Source organism: Stylophora pistillata, chromosome 3, assembly GCF_964205215.1.
Source record: "Stylophora pistillata chromosome 3, jaStyPist1.2, whole genome shotgun sequence".
Lineage (NCBI taxonomy): Eukaryota > Metazoa > Cnidaria > Anthozoa > Scleractinia > Pocilloporidae > Stylophora > Stylophora pistillata.
In genome coordinates, this window is record NC_142521.1 from 30568279 (window position 1) to 30593157 (window position 24879).

At 36.9% G+C, this 24879-nt stretch overlaps 3 protein-coding genes and 1 pseudogene across 8 annotated transcripts; 2 read left to right on the forward strand and 2 right to left on the reverse strand.

Moving 5' to 3' along the window:
- Positions 1-934: 934 nt before the first annotated feature.
- Positions 935-7414, reverse strand: LOC111323213 (uncharacterized). 4 transcript variants are annotated; one of them, XM_088753539.1, is made up of 4 exons: positions 7250-7394; positions 6328-6380; positions 2642-2700; positions 935-2089 (listed from the first exon to the last, which is right to left on the reverse strand). In XM_088753539.1, exons 2-4 carry the CDS (start codon positions 6333-6335, stop codon positions 1848-1850), a joined length of 309 nt encoding a protein of 102 aa, XP_088609665.1. In that variant the 5' UTR covers positions 6336-6380; positions 7250-7394; the 3' UTR covers positions 935-1847. The 4 variants fall into 4 exon arrangements, with proteins under 4 accessions (XP_088609665.1, XP_088609666.1, XP_088609668.1 ...); XM_088753540.1 differs by having other exon boundaries at positions 7255-7389; XM_088753542.1 differs by lacking the exons at positions 935-2089; positions 2642-2700 and adding an exon at positions 5384-6001 and having other exon boundaries at positions 6275-6380; positions 7255-7414.
- Positions 7415-7471: 57 nt separating this feature from the next.
- Positions 7472-11387, forward strand: LOC148735580 (uncharacterized; annotated as a pseudogene). Its single transcript, XR_015998622.1, has 8 exons — positions 7472-7832; positions 8011-8091; positions 8694-9062; positions 9325-9435; positions 9732-9970; positions 10386-10562; positions 10903-11000; positions 11319-11387. The product of XR_015998622.1 is annotated as an uncharacterized LOC148735580 (transcript).
- A 1348-nt stretch (positions 11388-12735) lies between these two features.
- Positions 12736-14780, forward strand: LOC148735581 (uncharacterized). The gene is made up of 3 exons (XM_088753538.1): positions 12736-12871; positions 12985-13055; positions 13343-14780. Exons 1-3 carry the CDS (start codon positions 12823-12825, stop codon positions 14243-14245), a joined length of 1023 nt encoding a protein of 340 aa, XP_088609664.1. The 5' UTR covers positions 12736-12822; the 3' UTR covers positions 14246-14780.
- A 3388-nt stretch (positions 14781-18168) lies between these two features.
- LOC148735582 (uncharacterized) lies at positions 18169-23694 on the reverse strand. 2 transcript variants are annotated; one of them, XM_088755139.1, is made up of 5 exons: positions 23437-23694; positions 20587-20633; positions 19542-19728; positions 18878-19237; positions 18169-18805 (listed from the first exon to the last, which is right to left on the reverse strand). In XM_088755139.1, the coding sequence occupies exons 1-4, from the start codon at positions 23456-23458 to the stop codon at positions 18885-18887; spliced, it is 609 nt and encodes a 202-aa protein (XP_088611265.1). In that variant the 5' UTR covers positions 23459-23694; the 3' UTR covers positions 18169-18805; positions 18878-18884. The 2 variants fall into 2 exon arrangements, with proteins under 2 accessions (XP_088611265.1, XP_088611264.1); XM_088755138.1 differs by having other exon boundaries at positions 18169-19237.
- Between the last annotated feature and the right edge of the window lie 1185 nt (positions 23695-24879).

Sequence of the window (24879 nt, forward strand, 5' to 3'; positions counted from 1 at the left end):
TAGTGCGTCGAACGTGACTACGAGACGTTATGTCTAGCAAACTGACTCAATTCATTTTAGGATAAAAGGAAAAAATTGTCGTGACCAGGATTTGAACCTGGGTTATTGCGGTCACTCACACGACCACACCCCTAACTCTCACCCTAAGTCCTATTCTTATATTAAAATCAAAATAAAAACCCTAATAGTCAAACATCAGAGTGAGACAAACAATGGAAACAATAAAACGCAAGATGGTGACTCGTACTTCCAATGGTAAAAGTGATTTCAAGATGTCATTAGCATTCGTATCGTGTAAAAAAAAATCGAGAATAAAATAGGTTTGTTTCCGCCTAAACCCTATGATGGATGTGAATAATTCATCCTACTCCAATAAAATGAAAATAGTTCGAATGGCGATCACTCAGTTCATGAGTATTCAAAATTCTCAGAAAATGAACAATGGGTCGTTCGAGGTAAAAACATGCGATAGCTTTTTTCTCAATAAAAATGCTTACTTTAGTTCAAATATTAAAAATAAACTGTAACGCGCGAGTGTAATCACTAGCAGTGACGAAAGTGTTTTAAATTCTATACAAAATTCCGCAAGTGAGGAAAATAACAAAGGATACATCGACGCAATTCAATGACAATGATTCGAAGAGAAATAGTCATAACTCGGAAACAATTTCGACAGACAGGTCATTGACTTTGATCCGAAAAAACATGTAATGACTAAAACGTGGAAACATTGCCACGGTCGCTATGCGACCGCATTTCGGACGCGCGCGCAGGAGCAGGAAAGAGGAGGAGAAGGAAAGAGTGTACATGGAATGACCAGTGTAATAAACTGTTTTAACCTGTCACGTTTGCTAGTGGTAATGTCTTACCGCGAGTGTATATGAGTCCCACGAACTGAGTAAAGTTGAGGAATAAAATAACTAGAACGAGCGAGTCCCTGAGAATAATAAATTATATTACTTGAACTCAATTATATTACTTGACTTGCACTCAAAACATGGAAATAGGGATAAACAGATATACTGCAGTTGTAAGTTAGATCGCTGGAAGTGCACCCTTAATTCGCGTAAGAAAATTTTGGGTCGGGGGGTAGTTTTCGGAAGGTAGTTTTCCGGGTGAAGTCAAAAATTTTAGCCGGTACTTTGTAGAATCCCCTGCATAAAGTCTCAGGATTATTCGACAAATATCACTCAGTTTGAGGAGATTATTTTGCTGGAAAAGAGAATGCAGCCTTCCCCATAAAATATTTATCAGTATGTAAGTTTTGGTGTTATGTTTCACCACTGTGATGTTCTGATTGTTGAAAAGGGTCTGCATATATTTCACACCCCTGGAATTTAAGTCAATTTGGCGCTAAAAATGTCTTCAGGCAATGAGAAATTTTCCCAGAAGTCGCCGTATACACAGATGCATGTGCATATATTGACGGTAAACTATTGATTTATCTTTGCTTGACAAGCAAAGTAAACGTCTACGTAGAGGCCCACGGGTACTATTCACTGCCAGATAAAACATTGTAACAGAATAATTGAAGGGTTCATTACAAAAGAAGCCCTCGGTGACTTAGGATGAACTACTGTCGTCCCATTCCAACGTGCTCCCTGTTTACTTGTGGAACCGAAGGAGAACTGAACATGACATCAAGAGTCACTTAGTAGGGCTTCACAAAAGAAAAATCTATGTAAGCAAAAAACAAGTTTTAAGTTTCTCTTCCAAATATTTACTGTCTTCCGATGACATTGACGTACTAATATGGCTGTCCTATTATAAACAAGATCATTAAGCTCACTTAAAAATAAAAAAAGAAAATTAAATTTATATCCCTGATAGAGTAGTTTTCCAAGAGATTATGATTTCACATATTTGAAAAAAAAAAGAATTACTGTGTGACATAGATATATAGGTTGAAAATTTTGAAAGGGATAACTTAAGTATAGGTATGTGTCGGAAAAATGATCTTCTCCCTTTCTTTCTTTCTTTCTTTTCGTTTGCTCCTCCCTTTTTCTTTGTTCTTCTCTTCCTCTTTCCAGCTGCTCTTCCATAACTATTTCTTGTTCCAGCCAGTCCATGTTTTTTTTAATCACATGCTCTTGAAAACATAAGAAATATATCACTTAGTAATATCAATATACGACATTTTACAAAGCTGTTTAGCCCTGAGCCTCTGTGGTTTAATACTTCCTTCAAAATCCGTAAACATGGCCGTCCAGTGATGGCCTTTGTCAAAAATATCAGCACCAATGTTCATACTAGAGATACAATAACGTTCACCCTAGAATGTGCACATGAACCATTAGGGAGAGTACCTCTTTCCGTGCCAATATTCTTTGATATGCCCGACACCTAAGTCACTGATTATTAATTTTTAAGTAATGTTATAAGTGAGAAAACAGTAGTTTGATTGCTTCTCAGGGATGAAATGCACCAGTACATCACTATGCCAGACACCCTAATCTGAAGTTGTGAGTAATTCATAACAGCCTTGTTCACTGATAAACCTCAAAGCAACTTCAAAAACTCCCTTAGAACATTTAAAAGGGACGATTTCCTGTTGAGTTGTTAGGTTAGCCAAAATTCTGTTCTATTCTGAAAGTATGAGAAACCCTCTCAGGATGGCAGAGAAGAAATTAGTTTATCTCACCACGTGGTCCTCCATCTTGAGCCATGGTAGCCAAACTCAGCAAAAATTGATCAACAATCCTATTTTGAAGAGAACGAGAGAATATGGGTGGTTACCAGTTTGCTCGGCTCCCAGGTATTCAGAGAAAAACATAAGAGGATACGTAGAGGCTAAAGCCACTGTGTATCAAAGCATTCACTTCAATATAAGAAAGTAATGTAAATTTTTCCTTTTTAGAGCAGATTTATTTGATACGACTTAATCGCATGCAACAAGCTCATGGTTACTGCCCACTTTTGCGGGTGTCCTTCAGGAAAAAAATTTTTGCGCACTACACTAGTTTCACTGAAATCTTAGCTAACTATATATCAGAAGAAAGCTTCATAACTGTTTACGATAAAAAAATGTCTCAAGCAACTTTTCTTTTAAGGATGTGTCAAGATCCAATAAGGCGTGAAATGACTGAAGGGTCTTTTATTGAATTTATTGGATATGGGATGCTGTAGCACGAGCTAATTCGCTGCACAGTCTTATTCATTATTCACACTTACTACACAACACCTGTGCAAAGCATGTCAATTAAAAATAACAAATATGGAGAGTGCAGACTACTTTCAATAATTTATAGTGCAAGCATTTTGTTCCTTACCATCATTATTTTGTGTTTACTTTCCATTTACAGACTCAATTGGCTGTAATAAAAAAAATTCAAAAAATTTTACCTTTAGTTACTTCTTAAAGAAAGAAATCACAAGACTAAACAACATGTGTAGAAACTTAGACATACTTAGGCTAAAACTCTGATTCAAAAATAAAAAAACTACCCCCCTGCGAAAAAAAAAAATTATACCAGTAATTATACCAAAAATTATACAAACTCAATTGGCTGTAATAAAAAAAATTCAAAAAATTTTACCTTCAGTTACTTCTTAAAGTAAGAAATCACAAGACTAAACAACAAGTGTAGAAACTTAGACATACTTAGGCTAAAACTCTGATTCAAAAATAAAAAACTAACCCCTGCAAAAAAAAAAAAAAAATTATACCAGTCTTTGAAACCATCCTGTTACTCTCCAATTTTTTTTTCACTTTTCTTTGCTTTTAATTTGTAAACACATATCATGCTTCTTCTCAATGGCATAAGCCTGAGTTTCCAAGAAAACCCAAATAACCAAAAAGAGTACTGGCAAGAAAGATAACCAAATGAGCAGTGGTATAAAACTAGACCTTGGAGAAATTAACCGACCTGAATGACTGCTACACCCCATTCTTTTTTCCCAGGTCTATGTAAACTAGATTTTGAGCAAAGAATGCAATACCTTGCCAAACATCTGCTAGGATGACTCTATTAAAAGTGTGCATGATCATTATCTCTTGCTGAGATAGCACTCTTCACTTCAATGTTTTTATTACTACACATATGGAGGCTTTGGTAAGATTGTGGAAAGGAGGGACAACATTTGAGCAGCTAGGAGGGACCAAAATGACAGTGTGGCAGCCATTTATTCCCACTTGGATGGCAAAGTCTGGGGAACCTTCCCCTTGAAATTTAAAAGTTTGGATGTCCAAAAGGGTCCATTTTTGGTTACTATTTCTCAAGTTGGCTAAAACTTATAGCTACTATGAGGGAGAGTATGTGGAGGCATGGTGGCCTTATGGTTAGTGCACTCCACTCTGGATCGAGTGGTCCGGGTTCAAGCCCCGGCCGGGACATTGTGTTATGTCCTTAGGCAAGACACTTTACTCTCACAGTGCCTCTCTCCACCCAGGTGTATAAATGGGTACTAGCAATTTAATGCTGGGTGTAACCCTGTGATGGACTAGCATCCCATCCAGGGGGGAGTAGAAATACTCCTAGTCGCTTCATGCTACAGAAACTGGAGTTAAGCACCAGCCTAATGGGCCACTAGGCTTGTAAAAAAACTTTACTTACTTAATTTACTACGAGGGAGAGTATTGACGTTGAATTAACGAATAGAGTAGCTTTTACCTATCTGAGTACATAAACATTATACATAGCAATGTTGTCTGTGTGATGTCTGTGTGGCCCTTGATTGATTTTTAGCTTTGCCTTGCTCAAAAAATGAAATTGTGCTGAGGACAACATTAGATTTTGGGATATGGTGCTGTGATTTCTAACACAGAATCTTTAATGCGATTACTGATGGCAAAGGAGTTAATTACCGTATTTATCCATGTATAAGTTGACCCCCATTTTCAAGGTTGAAAATCAAATTTTTCATTATTTCTAGTAAAGAAAAATTCAGACCGACAGAAATTTCCCATATGGTTGATCTCTTATTTCTGAGAATGTATTGAAAACAGGGTGAATTAAAAAAAATGCATAGCAAAATGTAACCATGTACTGTGAAGTTTAGTAGCACTTGTTTACATCCCCACGATTCATGATTTAATCATAAACAACCACTTCAATTTACTGGAGAAGTAATTCACTATCTTTTGTAAATCGTTTGAAAATGAAATCTTCATGCATTTAAATAACCTTTTGAAAGGAGATTTAGTAGACCGAAGAGCTTCGAAGGATCGCTTGGTGAAAACATGGCCATCTTGGAAACTACACAATATTTAAAATAGATGGTCCATGCACGTAACAAACAAGACCTCACAAGAAAACAGCATTGGCCAGGTCACTAAGTTACTGTAATAATTCGCTGAAAATGAGAATTCAGCACCGAAGCTGTAAGGAAAATTGTCTGCCCTACAGATCAGAAGATACAATAGAAATCAGCCCCACTAGCTAGGTTTCTGTTTAAGCCACATAAAATTTATTATTTCAAACTTTTTCATCGATGAAGAATGCACTGAAAACTGACAAAACTTGAACACAATTAGAACTGGTTTTGTGAACCTGGTTTTCCCAATGCACTTCAGGCAATTGGATATGCTAATTTCTTGGATTGCTTGGGTCAGGTCTTTATCTATGATCCGTGTAAAAGACGAGGGTGATTTTTTGGGCTAGTTTTTCTGTCATAAAGAGTCGACTTATACACAGATAAATATGGTAATACTTCAACAATAAATGTAGACCATGGCAATCAATGAAATGATCAGTGTCTAATCATGAACTAGCTCTTTATTAGTGACAAGTTTGCAAAATTAATGTTGGAGAAGGGTACATTACTTCATACAACAGTTACTATGAAACCATCATACTTAAAAATATGGCGACTGCTACACTCAACCAGAACTCTTTGTGCAAGAAAATCCTGGAACCACTCATAAAAACAAGCAGTAAAGGTCTGAAAAATTTAAACCTTGCATATGTTGTTGTTTTGTGAAATACTTGCTTTCTACATGTGCCTTAGCCTACGAGTAATGGTAAAATGTACAGGTGCATCTTTGTCTGTCAGCGGAGTGAATCTATTGGGTGAAAACACCAGAAAAATAATAATATTGATACAATTAAAACGAGGGTTTAGTATAGGTATGCTGTGGTTCAGTTTCATCCTTAGTTTAATTCTTTTACTTTTAATAGAGGCCAAATTGATGGTGACACATCATCTCATCAAAACTTACAGTCTAGGAGCTACATTTTATCTTTCTTTACACAAAATGCATTTTCATTCATATCATTAACAAAACCAAAGGAAAATTATGCGTACACCAAGGACAACAATTAATCACAACATTTACCTTTGTATAACTAGTACATAATTTTCCGAGAAAATGTTTACAATGGAGCTTACCACCTCATTGGCACTTTTGTTTACTTTGCTTTGCTGCTGGTTGTCATCCATGCCTGTATGTATGAAATTAAGTAAGGGTGAAAAGATTAGTATTTTCTTTGCAAAGATAGTTGCAGCAAGTGTCTCCACTAATATAAGGATCACCAAAGGCTCACAATGAAAGCCAACAAGACCAAGTTCTTGCTAACACATGTAGGAGCAATAATTGCTAATAGGCAATTAATAGTCTGCACTGAATTAAGTATTCAATTGTAAAAGAAAGAAAGTGGCATACGTCAGCCACTGATTTCAATGAAAAAGCACATATTATTAAGTGAAGAGTAATTTTGCTGCAAATCTTTCCTCTTCTGGGCGAGCAAAGAGAATGATTTAATGCATTGTAACCCAACTGTTTCTTGCTGGAGAGCATGGGAGAGAGCACCCTATCCTTTATAAAAGATACCAGATCTTCGTCATACGTGTCAACAGTTTGTGAGTTAACTTTCCGGGATATATGATGTTTGACATCAACCATACCAGAGGTTCAATTTTTGCGTAGTCCCATACAATTACAATAAATACACGTCTTCAATTGTATCCATAATAACCATCAATGTAGACACTATGAGATTGCTACATGTAACATAATAAAAATTATAGTGAGGATGGAAGAAAATCACAAATTTTCGGTCATTGAAACACGGAGATCTGTCTCGTCTTTTAATTACGTATCATCTAGTTTTGCATGTCCCAAACAAAATAATAAAAAAAAATCATCCCTCGAAACAGAAGGATTCAATAAATCCAGGTTAGTAGTTACTCGGACGCTTTATCGGTATACATCTGACAGTATTTAGCCCGAAACTTGAATGCATCTATGAAGAATGGTTGTAATATTTAAATTTAACAGAAATACTAGCATGAAGTGCAACCGAAACCTTACCTTACCGTACTAGTTCCGATAGAAAAGCACAACTTCGATCACCAACGCACTCCAAACTAAATTATAAGGGAATCGAAGCCAAGAGGCAACGTCAAATAGCCCTTTTTACAGTTCCTGGCGCCATATTAAATGTGTAACCGCGCAAACATGATAGCGAGGTTAGTGTTGAGTCGCGTTGCGAGTTCTAGTGAGAGTTTAGTGAAATGTGGTGGGTCCAACACGATCTCGTCCCGGAATGAAGGATTATCATAACTTCTCAAATGTGACAAAATGAAGTATAATCATTCAACATCGAGATGACCGTGAGTCCAACGGTAGACTGGAGATACTAAGGTAGCGGAAGTCACAAAGTAAAAAATGGCGGCGAAGAAGGCGTCCAAAAACAAAGATGATCTCGATGCTCTGCTACACGAGGTAACAAGTTTGCTTGGAGAAAAAGAAATATCACGGAAGAGGAAAAAAAGGCCGGAGTGATTTGGAATTTTATAGGGACTCCACCACTGGTTTGAGGAAATACAAGCACAAGTATCGTCCTCGCGAAAAAAGGTGACGAATACGTCGCTCTGCAGTGCAACAGAAGAAGGTGAATTTACAATATTTTTATCTTTTGCAACACGATATCCCCCTAAAATTAACGAATACATTTAATTGTCAAAACGCCTTAAATTTACTAGAATGATTAATCCAATGTTCCAAACAAGCTGCTGGCCATGTTGCCTTAACAAAGCTCATGCAAGTTTTAATTGACTCAAACCTTATAGATTGCGATCCGAGTTTAGATTTGGGAGATGATGATGTATAACCTACATGTCATGAGATGTCACCACCATCAATTGTCAAGCGTAAGTTTTTTTGGAGAAAGAATGTTCTTTGATCCAAACACCTGCAATACAACTGTTTTTCACAACATCCCACTTTAATGTAGATCAATCACTTTAATGAGATCAATCGTTTCTCATGCAAAGGTAATGATAAATTGCTAATAATGGCTGGAAAAAATTGGGGTCCCTGTGCTCATTAGTGAGCTGTAGCCTTTTATCCATCTATAGATCTCAATATCAAGGCAAATCTTCTATATTTTCAATGTGTACGTGCACGAGCATGCGCGAATGATGCTATCAACTATCCGCAGTAAGGGTTGCACAAAATGTAAGGAATCACTTTAAGCTTATTTAATAAGGCATTCTTGGGACAACTTGATTTAACGAAGTAAGTGGGGAGTGTAAAGAAAGAGAGCTTATTTTTTATAGGGTTGTACATTTCATTTTCCATGTTGCCACGACTCAATCTTTGTTAGAAAGAAAGTTGGTGAAATCACAGACGAACTGGCATTTAAAAGAAGGGGTGCTAAATTATTTTAAAAAATTATGGTCTTGAATAGAAGAGTTGGAATGTACCAGTATAATGATGCACATTGTGACTAAATATTATTTTTGTTTGATAGAAGATGACCTTGAAGCTGCACTTGTGAAATGTGAAGAGGTTTGTTCCACATTTCAAATTGCATCTTCCAAAACTTGGGAAACACGGATGTCTAATTTGACCTCTAGTTGGGACAACATCAGGAAGTAGCTAATAGAGGCAGTCCTTAGCTGTGAGGGCTTCCCCTCTCCAGACATTTACAGCATTTGTTTGGAAGGCAAAGTCTGTATACGATTTATGGAGTGCCCAAAACAGTTTATGTGCCATTCATGCGGTGAAAAGGTTCACAAGTCTTTGCCTTTTCATGACAGAGATACATATGTAAATGGGTACTTTCATGCTATTCCCCCAACTGTTGGAGTTGATGGAAAAGGTTATCACCAAATAATAGGTAATCTCACAAAATACAGTGTCCATTTTCTTAAATTATTATTTTCACTTCATATGCTTAATTATACATTTTTGTTAAACCAGCATATTCAAATTGAACTTAGCATAAGCAAGTAAAGGTGGATGGAGACTCATTAAACAGGTATTAATTAGCTTTAAAGTCATAAGTGGTTTCTTAGAGAAATTTATGATGATGATGATTATGTTCTATCACAATGCAAAAAAACATTTTTAATGTAGCTTTGCTTCTCTCTTTTCCTTAGATAAGTCTTTTCCAGTCCCTAATATACCAGATCAATGTTCAAGTTGTAAAGAGGCTGGAGTCATACAACAAGTTCCATCTTCTGGTTTCTTAATAATAGTTAATGAAAAAGGTAATAGTGTCTGTTTGCTTAACCTGTCCTGGATTTTTACTTATTTCCTGTATCTAATTATTAAGTGTATTAATAAAAGTAATAGGGCTTGCTCTTTATCTCAAATTACTTTTTGATATGTCCTTTTTTGGTAATCAATTAGATTGTAATGCATCTTAAGAAGAGACTCATTTTATTAAAATTTTAATTAATTTCACCTTAATTTATTACCTATAGTTATGGGAATTCCTAGTTGAAGCCATTTTACTGCACTTTAATGTTATCATTATTCATGAAGTGAATAATTTCTTTTTCAGGACGATATGATTTGAACAAAGTCATAATCCAGTGTTCCAATTGCAACAATATCATTCTATCCTGGTCTCTGATTGATGTTGTAGAAGCAGGGTTTTGGTGTGAGAGTCCCAGTGACACCAGTTATGTGTTTGACCAACAATTATTCAGGTTATGGGATTCAATCCAAAAAAGAATGCCTGGGACATCAGAAAGCTCCTTTATTCATGCACTTGAGGATGTATCAGTTATGAACGGAAGGGTATGCTTTTCTTTAGTTGAATTAATTTTATTTCATTTTCCACTTATGTTTCTGCATAATTTTTTGTACAGTAGTCTATTGAATGGTCAAAATTGTATTCTGACACATTCTTAACACCTATCTTTGAATTGTGATATTTTAGAGACAATGTAGCAAATGTATGGGGTTACAAGACTTGCTCTTGGCTCTGACATAATAATCTGATTGTCTATAGATTTTTCACATATTTTTAAGTTTGGTGCTAGAACATTTCAATATAATTTTCAGGTTTTATACCTTGTTTGTTTTTCTTTTTTTGAGATTTTTGTGTACATAATGTGGTGGAAATCTTACTTTTGTGCTGTCTGCTGTACTTTATCTAGTATTTACTATTACTGACCTACCTAAATTGATATTTCTATTTTTTTTTTTTCAGGCACCAACCATCAATCACAGCACATTTAGTAGATCTTTTAAAAGGTGGAAACTGCCAGTTTGAATTGGGTCATCTGCAAGGTCACAACTGGATTATTTGCCCTACATGTTCCATCTTTCAGCACTCCTGCCATGTTGATGGAAATATGAAACTGTATCGTTACAGTTCATCTGGAGGGTAGGTTTTATTCTAGAGGAAAGGTCTACACAGAACAATGTCAAAAACACCCAACACTTTATCAATGCTCATAAAACTTGTACAATAGAATGAAGGGTGCAAATTTTGTAAATTTTACTTTTATTAGTGGCCTGAATACAAGTGGCTGTTGGTTACTGCATTACTTATATTTTAATTTGGTGTGTTTTGTTATTTATATTGCAAAGATATCTAAAGTTGAGGTTTAATCATGAGGTTAGGCACAATAGTAACTGTTATCACCCACTGTCTTTAATAATATGCAGTTATATCATGAAAAAAATGATACATTTTAGCCAGTTATAATTGTTTTCTTCTACAGACAAAGGAGGCAATCATATTATGAAGATCTTTTTATTGCCAACAAGGGGGATGTTGATAGTCACATGAACAAAGTATGCAAAGCAGTCCAAATCTAAGGTGTGTATATATGTAGTTTTATTCCGATCATTTTATAGTAAGTTTATAGCCTCTTAGCAAGCTGTGACAAGTTTCTATATTGGTAGGATTGCATGAAATTTTGACTTTTCTGTTACAGTATTAATAGTTATTAAATGCTGCAACAAGGAACAAGACAATATATGTGGGGGGTATCACATTGGTGGGCTGCTTCTAATAAGGGTAGGAAGACAGCCGAACTAAATGAGACAGGACTTGAGATCGCAGGCTGCCGGCATGGTTTGGCACAGTGGGCAGTGAACATGGTGTAAAACATTTTGTAGACTTTTTCCTATCCAGGGGTACAGTATGAACAATGGAGGTCCATTGGCATTCAACTTAAGGCAATTAGAAAACAATGAGGACTGACAAATAAGAATCAATCAAATTCAGACTTGTAACTAGACCTTAATTAGTCAGTTACTTCAGTTTAGGTAATTGAAGTTATAGACATTCAACTGAAAGGTAAGTTATTCATATCTTTTAGATCGTGAGGAGCTCATTACTGAGCATGCTACTGCTTGGAATCAAAGAAAAATCAATGGCATGGCACAGAGTCTGTCAAGACAATACACACAGGTCAGTATTTATGCAATATTACTATTGCTAAATAGCTATTAAACAGACGAAATTATGTTACCATTTCTACTCACGCTTTATCTTATTTAGACTCGTCCAAACAGCGTGCACACCTCTGCAAAAAGATTTCTTCAAACAAGAATAAGCAGTCTTTCCTAATAGATAAGTACAATCAAGAGAAAGAAGGCAATGAAGCTTTGCAAGCTACTGTCTCTGAAGTTATGAAGGGGAATTTCCCATGGGGAGACACAACAGGTAAACTTTGTGAATTTTAGTACTCAATTCAACTTGTCTCTTTTGTTGAGTATTTCAGCTTGTAGCTGTCATTTTTGTTCTAAGTATATTTTCATTCTATCATTGATAAAGTATTTTCTTGTACATTGTACAACTTACTAATTTTATACAAGATGACACACTTGTGATAGGGGGTAGCTTAGTAGCTACGGTCATTGTGTTGGTGTCTTAAGAAAGACACTATGCTCCAGCACTGCCCCTCTCAAGAAAATTGTACCAGCAAACTGTTCACAACTTCTAATAGATCAGGCCTCTTCCGAGGTGTTGCGTTTTTTCCTACTTCTGTCTAACCTGAGCATGCAGGACATTAAAATCAAGAACAACAACAACAACAACAACAACAGCAACAACAACAAGCCGCTTATTTTCTTTGCTTTTAAAACGTTATTTTGCAAATAGTAAATGCTAATCTAGGCGGGCCATTGATTGCTTATGCATAAAACTAGATCAATTAAATAACATTAATAACAATTAAGATTTAGTTACATGAAGTATTATATAATAGTTTCTGCATATTAAGATTGCTAAAACAAAATGAGGGGAGAATAATGAGAGGAGAATAATGAGAGGAGAATAATGAGAGAAGACACTGATTTTAATTACTTAAAGTTTCCTGTTCTTGAATTATCTCGTGTTTAATAAGAAAGGAATTTTCCTTGTCCAGCATTCTTGGTTATTCATTTTTAATTCTAGCTTTGAAAGACTTTTTGGGTAGCTCTCTTAGATTGCGTGGTATCTCATTCCAACAACTGGTACCAGTTATTGAGAATGCATTGTTTTTGTAATTCAAGTCAGTTTTCATTCGTTCATATAGGTACACCAATGAGAATCAAGAAAGTCATCGTTGAAAAACATGAAGTGATCACGAGATGTGATGAAGAAATTACTCTCGTAAAAAATGAGATGGCAAACTTTGTAGCGTTCTACATGGATGTTACTATTCCTCGGCTTGAAAGGATTGTTGTGGAGTTACAGGATAAGTTAGCACGTGAGCATGTCATAACCATTAGTCTTTCCTGTTCTTAACATTAACAGTTTGCTGTTAATAGAAAATAATCTTGATAAAGCGTTCTTGTTCTTTTTCCCTGTCAAGATCCTGAAAGCAGTTCAGACGTACCACGCGACAACAACGAAGCATCTTTGCAACCCGAGATGGAAGAAAATGTAATTACCTTTATCGTTGTGTTTACTCATTTACTTATTTATTTATTTATCTACGTACGTACTTATTTATTTATTTAGTTTTCACACTATCCTTTGCTTCACAACTGCAGTACATTTCTTACTCTTTTGCAATACATTGTGCACTCTTTTACAATAATGTGCTTACACTTTGCTTTACACTACTCTACGTCCATGGCATACCATGCAAACATTTAGACACACTATGTAAAAGTAACGTAGCATCAATATTTCTCTCTGCGACATCCTCTTTCTTTTCGTGTGTCTAGGAGATGAAGTACAGAAGTAGTTCAATGAGTGTGGTGGTTCCTCAAGGAAAGTTGAGTTGTACCAAAAAGGGAATTGCCTTTTGCAAGAGTCAGATTTGTTCTGCAGCTACCAAGTTCAAAGCTGCATTAAGTGGTAGTGACTACGAGGAATGTCTGCCTTTGGAAGAGGGTGCAGAAAATGATGATGACGTTGACGTTGACGGCACGTACAACAGCACTGGCGATTGTTCTGAAGATGAAATCACCCTTAATTACAAAAATGTACCAGGTGCGGGAATTAACGTTGTGGTACTTGGTGAAGGAATTCCCCATTGCGATACATTTTCATGGAAATTTCCTTTCGAAATTAGCCAGTCAACGCTCGACGGCAGTTCGGCTTGTAGTGTAATAGCTTTGATCTTTGCTCATGGAGTGTGGCATGAGCGGCTCGATCTCCAACCTACGCGTGAACTATCTCCTCTGTGGGTTATGTTACTCTGTGCATCAATCAGGGTGGGAAACCGCCTTTATGACCGCTGTCGACACAGCCTACCTCAGCATTTTCTTTCAGCCTCAGAGGCAGCCACTGTCGCAGAACAATGTGTGAGTGTGTCCGTGCATTCGCCCTTAGCTAGACGAGTTTGTGATGACTATGCTCCCACAACTCCAGTGCACCAGTTATCAGCACTGTGTGATGGCTTCCACGGAAATGCAGCTCTACTTATAGCCAACGAAAAGACCGTTCTTTTCTTACCACTAGCTGGTCAATCTATTGCCTTCGTGGACAGTCATCGTCATGGTGACCTTGGTGCCCAAATATTACTTGGTTATCAAAGTCGTTTAGAGCGATTTGTAGTTGCGTGCCAGAAAGTGCTCGATTTAAATGATGATACTTACTGCAATCTGTCGTTTATTTATTTTTAGGCCAGGAGAAGTCAGACTTGATCATATCTCCATTTACAAGCCTAGTACGCTGTATGGAACTTGTATTGAATTTTTATTTATTTCAGCGTGTTTGAAAGTCGCATTATATACATTTTAAGTATTATAATATAATTATTAATAATAAACAATGCAGAGAGGGTTGCGGCAACAATTATTGGCATTTTGTATCAAATACTGAGGAAAGTTTTCTCCCTTACTTTTGTTTTGAGGGCGATCTATTCCCTGGGTTGATCATCGGTCTTGAATATTGAAAATAAAGTATATGCTGTATTTATTAACCATAGTTCAATTTTTTTTTTTAGTTTTGTCTCGGAATGCTTTTATTGATTCCCATTTTCTTTAATGTTTCTAACTGTAACGGTGACACGGTGCAGCGAGGAGGAAAACAAGCAACATTTGCAATATTTTGTTCAGTGCATCTGCCTCCCGGCTCACTACAATTTCCAAGTAGACTGTAAATTTCACGTTCACTTTAATATCAGCATTATTAAAATCGTCTATTCCACTTCAAAAACGTTCTTTTTATTTTGTTATGACAAGATGGACAAGCCCTTTGGGGTTAACAAGAACAGTGAGAGCCACTTGAAGTGTTGGACGCACTTTACAACAGGTTTCAACCGTTATTGAACCCGTGTTTCAAAACCTGATATTGTCTCCGACGAACGTTTCTCGTGGTTATCCCTTGTAATATACCATCGAAATGTTGAGGTTTTTATTTTCTTTGGAACCCTGTGGATCGTCTTACTGAGGCCCTGGATAATTTTTGGTTCCGCAAAGCCGTTTTTAGGCAATCTGGGGAATACGCCTGAAACTCCTTGTATCAAGACAAGCTCTGTTCATATTAGCAATATGTGAATAAAACAGCTTTGTAATAATAAGGTTTAGGATTTTGCCACCGCTTTTCCGAACGAGAAAACTGTTCGGGGCCTTCGAGAAAGGGGCCCGTGACCCGAGGCACTACATGCTGGAAAGCCTAGTTTTTGTAAAAATCTACCCCGTAAACTCTCATTTCTTTTCATCGTGTAGCCGTTATTATACCAAAGGGAAGCTGGCTTTTTCCTTTGTAAGCGGTTAATTTACAACGTGAACTGACAAAATTTCTAAAGACTCTTGCAGATCCGTTGATAGGTCGATGATAAACAACCGTTTTCGATTTCTCTGTTAGAATTCGGTTGGGAGAAGAGGTCTGCATATTGCAATTTTTTAGCCTAATATTGCCTAATATTCTCAATGAGCATTTCGCAACGGTTGGACGAAAATTAGCTCATCAGTTACCTCCAACTCCAAAATGTTTAACTAATTTCTTAGGGAAATGTAAATCACGCGTCTCGTACTAATTTTTTCAACCTATCACTCTGGTTGAAATTGGACTGGAAATATTACCCAACAATAAGTGACACAGCCTCTACTCCTGCCCTACTCGGATATTAAAGTGTGCAAGTGACGTTCTACGTCATGTCGTAGCAGAAATCTTTAATTTGTATATATCACTTGGAACATATACAGCCAAAATTAGATGTGAAAAATCGCCCATATTTAAGGATATGAAACTGAACCAAACAATTACGGGCCCGTATCTTCACTGCCTAATTTTAACAGAATTTTGGAAAATTTTTATAAATGAAGAAGACATTTTTTTATCGCTCTCAACGCGAATTCCGCGAAAAGTATTCATCCTAAAATCACTCGATACTTACAGCAGCAATATATTAGACTCTCTTCTATAAGTGAGCAAAATTTCATGGCTTAACCATTACTGGTTACAAAGTTATAGTCACAGTCATAGCAAGTGATCCATTTTTAAACCATTGCGCTACTTCTTACCATCGTAGTTCTGTTTTGTGTCATTGAAATCTAATAATATCTACAGCTTGCAAATGTTTCTTTTTCTATATACTCCTGTGCCAAATTTCATGCCTACGCCGTGGAGGGTTTAAGAGTTACAGTTGTTCAAACGAGTGGACCCCTGTTTACGTCCGCCATATTGGATTTTTTTTTAAATTAAAAAATTCATAAAAAATTCAGCTTTTATCATTTTTTCATTAAACCTACGCCAAAGTAATTAGCATGATAAGTAATTTACGAATATGGCAAAAAAAGAAATGAATTTTTTGAACTTTTTCTTTTTTTTCCGCACGTCGTAACTGTTGAACATTAATGAAATCACTTCATACTTACAACAATTAGTTTAGATCAAACCTTAATATATACGTGGACCAAATTTGGCGGTCTAATCATGAACGGTTACAAAGCTACGGGCGTTTAAGTGAGTGTAGGTTTTTAGGCCTTGGGATTGGTACCAACTGACAAAGTCCAGTTGCGTCCTTATAACTCACTCTTGAAATTTTCACCAAGTCCAGCATATAAAAAATTTTTAAAAAATCTTTATTCCTAAGAGTTGAGAGCTAAAATTTTCAGAGAGGATTTGCAGGGTTATTATCATTACGTGTAGTAATTCTCTCATTATTTTAACAAGCATTTTTGATTTTAGAGCTGTTTTAGTTCTACCACTCCCCTCGTGGTTCATATGCCCACTTTTTCTGAACTTCCTGGCTTCCAGCGCCTGCCCACGTAAGGGTTAGGAAACTTGAAATATACCAAATTGTTGCTCTATTAAAGAGCTTTCTAATGGTATATAATATGTTGTTGCTTATTAAAATGCCACGTCAAAAATGTGCAATAACCTCGTTGTCAATTTCCCCTCCTCTCCTGGAAGTCTTTCTCCTTTTTTGAGCTTTTTACGCACATCGTAACTCTCTGGAAATGTTATGAAATAACTTGATACTTACAGCAACAATATATTAGACTCTCTTAATTCTATAAGTGAGAAAAATTTCGTGGCTTAACCATGACTGGTCAGGCCAATGCAAAAAAATCCAAGATGACGGACATGAAAAGGGGTGCTCTCATGGGAACTGCTAGAACTTCCTAACCTGGCAAGTTGGCTATAATTAACCTTACTCGGAGCCTAGAGCATTTTGCTTAACTTTGCATTTTAGACCCAGACTGATTGGAACCCAGACATGCCAAAATAGACTGACTTCACTGCCGTGATCTGGAAACCCTTCGCAATTTGGGCTGTCTTAATTAACATTGAAGAGAGCTAAAATTTTTTGAAGACTGAATAGCAATATTTTGAACACCGAAAGTATAACTTTGACGTTTGAGAGGTTGAAGTAAAGGTCTGTCAACATGAGCGGTCCTGTGTAAGAAAATTGTCTAGGATAAAAACAAAGTAGCCTCAATTTGGCAAAAGAGCATATCCATTATTATTAAAAACTGGATCATTGGATAATGGAATTCAAGACTTTTTATTGGCTTAGCTATTATGGTATATGAGCCAATATACCATAATCTGATATCTGTACATAGTAACATCGGGTTTCTTCTTACAAAATAAAGTCGAGAAGATTTGTCTGTCTTGGGCGCGTTTTTTTTCAAAACAATTATTCCACTCGCGCCACGTTGGCTATCTATCATCTCATATCCAACGCGCGCTCGTGGAATAATTGTAATATTGGTGCAAATCTTGTTGAAAATGGGCGTTGTTTATAGTTGTATTTTTGATTATGCATCCCGAACCTAACAGATCCCCGTCAAATGATAGCAATCATTTACAACCTATGCGCTAATAACTGCGTCACGTATTTTCGCTTGTGCAGTTCAAAGGCAGTATATCTAGGTCAAATGCTGGCAAAATATCTATGGTAGAAAAGAGACTATTAATAAACGGGCTTTTCGGCGAATTAGCTACAGCGTTAATTGTTTTCCATCGGATACAAACCAAATGGTGTGTATCGAGGCTTGATGAATGACCAAAAACGCTATAAAAAGGGCTTTTTGGTTTGTGTGCGAGTTGGAATCCCTATTCCCGGAGATGTACACAAGTAATCACTACTTCACTACTCAAGACCCTCTTTTTAATCAAGCTTTACTCATTTGTCGCTAACATTTTTTGATCTGTGGTATGCACGTAACACTACTTTGTCTCCCGCGATATACTTTTCGCACCTAAACAGGTTGGAAATAGGTAAGACAAAGAACATCCCTTTCTGTAGATGACTGTTCTCTTCAGGATCGCCCAAAATTACTGGTGCTGGCACAGTTGGCTTTTTTATGTAAGTCATTAAAACACAAGCAAACCCTCTTTCAATTTTATGGCGATTAAGCGTCACACGATTTTCGTCTACAACACCAACAGAGAGAATCTCGCCATCAACAACATAAACCACTCCATTGCCCTCCTTTGCTGCTACTTGCCCATCCTCAGCGTCACCTACCAGACTCCCACTGCTATTTGTCGCTGTGTTCACATCAGTCACTTGGGTACACCCAGCTCCACTTGACTGACATGCATTGCCACCTGAGGTACCACCCACGCCAGCCACCTCACCACGACACGCACTACCTGCCTGACTCCCATTGCCAATTGCTGCACCCCCACTTCAGCCACTTGCCCACACCCAGCACCGACATTCACACCAGCCATCTGCCCATGACCCGCACCACCTGCCTGACTCTCCTTACCAATTGCTGCACCTTCCACTCTAGCCATTTGCCCATACCCATGCCCTGCGCTATATGCCTGACTCCCATTGCCAATTGCTGCACCCCCACTTCAGCCACTTGCCCACACCCAGCACCGACATTCACACCAGCCATCTGCCCATGACCCGCACCCATGCCTTGCGCTATATGTCTGACTCCCATTGCCAATTGCTGCACCTCCCACACCAGCCATTTGTCCACACCCAGCACCAACACCCACACTGGCCAACTGCCCATGCCCCACACCACCTGCCTGACACCCATCTAGTCCCCCAGTCTGATCTGCTGGATTCTCTGTGGTACCATTCCCACCTTCTGGTGCGATACCAGTACAAATTACGGACATTGTATCATTTCCAAAACTGAGAGTAACTGATGAATCGTCAGGGCCATCATCCACGGTATTATCACTACCATGAACGTCTACACAGAAAAATAACGTTTAAAGTATAAGTAATTTTCCAAAAAAATCTAAACTAAATTCAGTTTGTACATTTTGTCCATCTTAACGTGAAAATTTGTTACCTTTTCTGTGTTGGTCAGCATTGTAAGGGACAATACTATAAAAAATTCCAAGACACTCCTATACCTCCTTTAGAAAATCAGTTGAATAGGACATGACATGTAAGACTTGCAACCCCAGATCTCAAGGACTTTTCTTATTATTGGGATCTATCATTATTATCAATATCATTATTTTTATCATTATTGCTATTTTTACTAATACCTTTGGCATATTGTTTGAAGAGCTTTGTGGTTACTCGACCATATTTTGATGCATTGCTTTTATCCGACCCCACAAATTTTAGCCAAGCACCAGGTGTGCCATAAGTATGTACAGATGTATCAGTACCATGTTTATTGAAGTACAAAACAACAACATCCCAGCCATGATGTTGATATAAAACATTTGCCTGAAAAACAAACAACATGAAATATTCTCATTAGAATTTCTGAATATATATCACATTGCAGCAAATAAAATAAGGTCATAGGAAGTAGAATAGAGAGTTACAAGCCTTGCAGTTATAGCAAATAAACTATAGATAATTTATAATAAATTTGGTATTCATTTGTGATCACAGGTGTAGCCTTTAAATACTCCACTCATAGGAACAAAGAGTGTGAGTGTGCGAGTGATTGTGATCACAAGTGATTAATAAATAGTTACAATCAGCGAATACAAATTTTCACCCGGGCAACTTTAACTATATTATTTTATTTAAATTATAGTTGACAATCATAGCCTCTTATTAAGAAAGAAAAATTAACTTACTATGGAAGGTTTGGTAATTAGGCGAGGGTAACTTTGTCTGAGAAAATGTTACAGGGGTCAAGGAAAAGTGTCTGTTGTTCATTTAACAGGTGTCTGTTTTAGGCAGGCAAATGTACATAAATGTTGTAGTTTTCACCTAGAAAAACAAAATAGTTGAACATGTATTAAAACTGTCTTGTATCAGGGTCGGGGTTCTGCTGAAAAGGTGATTTGATATTATTATCTTAAAATATCCAAATTTAATATTACTATCATTTACATTTCCACAGTATTCAAAATCTATAAAGACCCCTTAATTACGTTATGAAGTGGGGGAGGGGAGGGGAGAGGAGTTAAACAGTTCTCACTCAAAAACAACATACTTCATTGAAATGTAAATTATTATTTTAATAATCTATGAAACAAACAGAAATGAAAGCATTTAATCTAAATAACCATTTAAGCATTTAATTTGAATAACCTAAATAACCTTTAAATGTAAGCTAGATATTCATACCTTGAATGGTCGTTTAGTTGGCCTGAAAACCTCTTCAGAATTTAAATCTGAAATTAAATAAAATTATGTACATGTGATGTTCCTAATCGTTTTCAAAAAAAGTTCCTTGGCATCTTCATATTGGTATATTAATTACTTTAAATGGTGCCTGTAAAAGCACTCTATACAGTACAGGGAGCTTAAACCTGATTGGGCCTAAATGCAAAATCTGAAATTAAAAACCCAACTAATGATTGCAATTTCCTGTTGCTGTCAATAATAATTATGGCAACAGCTAACAAACCTTGAAAAACAGAAAGAAGCAAAATATATCAAAAACTACCAGTCACAACTGACAGATGTGACCTTTTGACCTGGTTGAAGTGAAGCTTTGTTTCCAGAGAGGTCTGCTAGCTAAGATAATTGTCAGCGGTGAAAAATGTAACCATTGTTTTAGGTCTGAATATCAGAGTATGCAAAATATGTTATTGAAAACTGCAATATAAAGTGTAGCACAGAACCTCTGTGTAATTTAAAGAGTTCCTCAAATTGCCTATATTCCAGATGGCCAGACTGCAAACCAAAAAAACTTCCATGAAGGAGGCATTGAAGGAATATTTCCTGGCACAACACAACATGTCAGATGGAGGTGACCTGCAAATCATTAGCATTATATCTAGGAGATAAGGAGTTGTGAGCAGTATTACCAAGCCACTTCAAGCTACCAAAGCTGAGATTAATAGCTCATTTAATAGCTCATGAAATTTGGCCTGACTACAGAGCTCTTTACCAACCCATTGTAACAAAGATTACTGAAGTTTCTGACCACATTTCAGACAATGAAAACAATGTAATATGAACCCTAGCAAATTTGTTGTAACCATTACCCAGCTAGTAAATAGAATAGAAATAACACAAAAAAATTACCATGTCATTGCAGCGATTTAATTTGGCCTTGTCTACCCTAATTGAGTTTTCATTGACGCATTTCTGTCTGACATTGTCCACACTAGTAGTGATACTTTTTTGTTGGTTAAAATTAAACCAAGCATATTGGTTACTTTGCGTTTTGGTTACAGTATTGGTTACTTTACGTCACGTGGTGCAAAATCACAGGACAGTTATCATGCAATAACCCCAGTCCGTGTTGATATTTATCCTCCAATTTTTTCCGTGAAATAGAAACATAATCAACACAAGAGTTTCAACTTTTCCGTTCTGCTATTTACATGGAAGGAAACCAAACTCTTTTTTTTTTTGCTTGTGTCAATCACGTGCATTCGCCATCAGATCACCACTAGCTTTTTTACTGTGTTTATGCACAGTTTAATTGCGATGTGAAAATTAATGGGAGGGTTATAAAATAAATTAAACCCCACTCTGGCTTGCTGGTATGTTGGTTGATAATGTTCTTGGTTGGGGGATTGCCCTCATAATTTCATATTTGCCCTCGAAGCTTTGCTTCTCGGCCAAATATTCATTTTTCGGACAATCTCTTAGCTGTGGACATTATCAGCCAACATACCAGCAACCTGAAGGGGTTTATTTACTAAATATACCCCATTCGATTTTATATCCATCGCCCAATTTTATAGACAAGACAAAAGAAACAATCAAAGTCAAATTTTCAGGTCCAACTTTTTAATAAAATCTGCATATCTTTTTAAACAGTGTTAAAAAGATACACCTTCTCGGCCAACTGTCAATTCTTTAGTAATTTGGATATATCAACAAAGTTGAAATGGTAAATTGGCCACCGTTACGATTATAAAAGGTGACGTTTTGAGCGTTAGCCCTTCGTCGGAGTGAATGGAGGAATTGTGGGTTGTGTGTGCTTTTAAAGGCAAAAAAAGGAGCTACGTGATTGGTGGGAACATGGCAACAAGAAAAATTTATTCGTGTTTTTCTCGTTGCCATGTTCCCATCAATCACGTAGCTCCTTTTACACATAAGGACAACATTTAATGACTTTGCCATTTTCCAAGTTAAAAATGATGTCCAGAGTATTGAAAATATTTGGTTATATCAACTATGTTGAAATTGTAAATTGGCCACTGTAATGAGTAAAAAAGCTGACGTTTCGAGTGTTGGCCCTTCGTCATTCGCTCTGACTATGGGCCAACGCTAGAAACGTCAGCTTTTTTACTCGTTACAGTGGCCAATTTACAATTTCAACTTAGTTGACAAAACCAAATCACCTTGTTACCCCCACCAACGCAGCACCACAGTTTCTTTTGAAACTTTCAGCCTTTATTGAAAATATTGGCAAACATAGCCCTACCACTCATGTATCAGGGTGGAAAAAGATGGAAATTGCATTGATGAAAACAATATATTAGCTCATGGCCTTTTATTTAATTAACTTTAAACCCCTTGCTATCAGTTGTAGGTGAAACAGTGCGAACTCAACTTGACAGCTTTCCCACGTGTGCAACTATTAGCGTACGAATGACGCCGAAGTATCGGCCGCGCTTAAAAGGAGATGGTATTCTATATATTTATAGAAAACATATGGACTACCGATCAAACAAAAATTCGAAAATATGTTCAAAGAATACAAAAGCCATAACGTTGACAACCTCAGTGTAATTTTTGCGGCGACTATTTTGGCGACCCCAGTCGAGAAGAAACCGGCAGATGAAACCGTCGACTGCAAGTTAAGCACTTGAGAATTTCATGTATTTCTCTAGCATTACCAGGGCACTCTAAACTTTCATTTTGTTGAGAACCTTTAAGCTGAATGTTAATTGGAAAATTGGAATGCTTGAAAAATATACCAGTATGTATCATTCGCAATCACGTACACATGAATATTCACAAGCATCTTAGTCTGCATAATTCACAACTTATACTAAAACAATGTTTCCTTACCTTCCACAACAGCGGACGCCATGAATCAAAATAATAGCCCGAAAAAAGCGAGGAAAGCGAAACACAAGTGACCGAATAGGGCACCTACGACAGCACCGAAGAAATCGAAATCACCCGGGAAAATCATCTCTCAATAGACCTGGTACCTAGGGTTCACTGACCTCACGGTCATCTCGATGTTGAATGATTATACTTCATTTTGTCACATTTGAGAAGTTATGATAATCCTTCATTCGGGGACGAGATCGTGTTGATTTGACAGATTAGACCTGTTTTGGTTACAATTTTAGGGGGTATTAGTTTTCTTAATCTCGAACTCTAAGACGGGTCTTAGGTCTTAGGTCTTAGGTCTTCGTTTTCGAGAGTCAGTTTTCGTAACACCCGGTCCTTAGAGCTGGTTTTCTCTTTTTTTCTTCTGAAATCTCTATCATTAGCTGATTAAAATTGTAAATGACAAAGTGGCATTCTTGTCGGCATATGGTATTTCGGGGACTGGACTGGACTGGACTAGTAAAACGCGGACTAGTGAAGCGCGGACTAGTAAAACGAGGACTAGTAAAACGCGGACTAGTAAAACGCGGACTAGTAAAACGAGGACTAGTAAAACGCGGACTAGTAAAATGCGGACCAGTAAAACGCGGACTAGTAAAACGACAACAACAAAAAAACAATTTCATACGAAGGCGATCATAAGACTTAATGGCAAGCCAATTTAGTAAGTGACAATCCCTGTTTGACTTTTAAGCTGCAAATGGGTTTGACGTGCGCCAGATACAAACGAATTTATAAGTTTAGGCTAAGAAAGAATTTTATTCAGCACCAGTTCAAAATCCTAAAATACACTTTCGTCGTAAATTTCACGGCAGAAACGCAGGAATTCGATGAATAAAAGTTGCATTAAATCTCTTTGTGTCTAGGTAGAAAAGTCTCATTGACTTCAGCTTTTCGGTGGAAGAAAAACCGATTTACACACGCCATTACAGAAAACAAACAAGCAGACTGACAACTCCAAAACAGATATTTGCATTCACTTACAATTTGACTTTCCGTGAAATTTTAAAACGGAACAGAGGTAAATCTTCGAAGATTAATCGTCGTTGGAAATAAAAAATACTTTCCGTAAGATCTCTAACTGTTTTTCTTTTTACGAGAAAATTGTCGCATGATCATTTAACTCCTGTGTGTTTGTCATACCAGTACTGCTGTTTCTTCAAAAGCGTATGCTGTTTTCTTCTTCAGTTGACAGGTGTCACATCGTGACAGTTGCTTATCAAAAAAATGTTTCGGCGAAAACATTCTCTAACTTGAATAACGCTTGTTTTCTTTATAACTCACTCGCCATCAAATTGTGAAGTTCAAGGAGGATTTTCCCGTAATTAAACTCGTAATTGTAGCCCTAAATCATTCGGGTTCTTTTAGCAATCATTGTTTTTATGCGTTAGA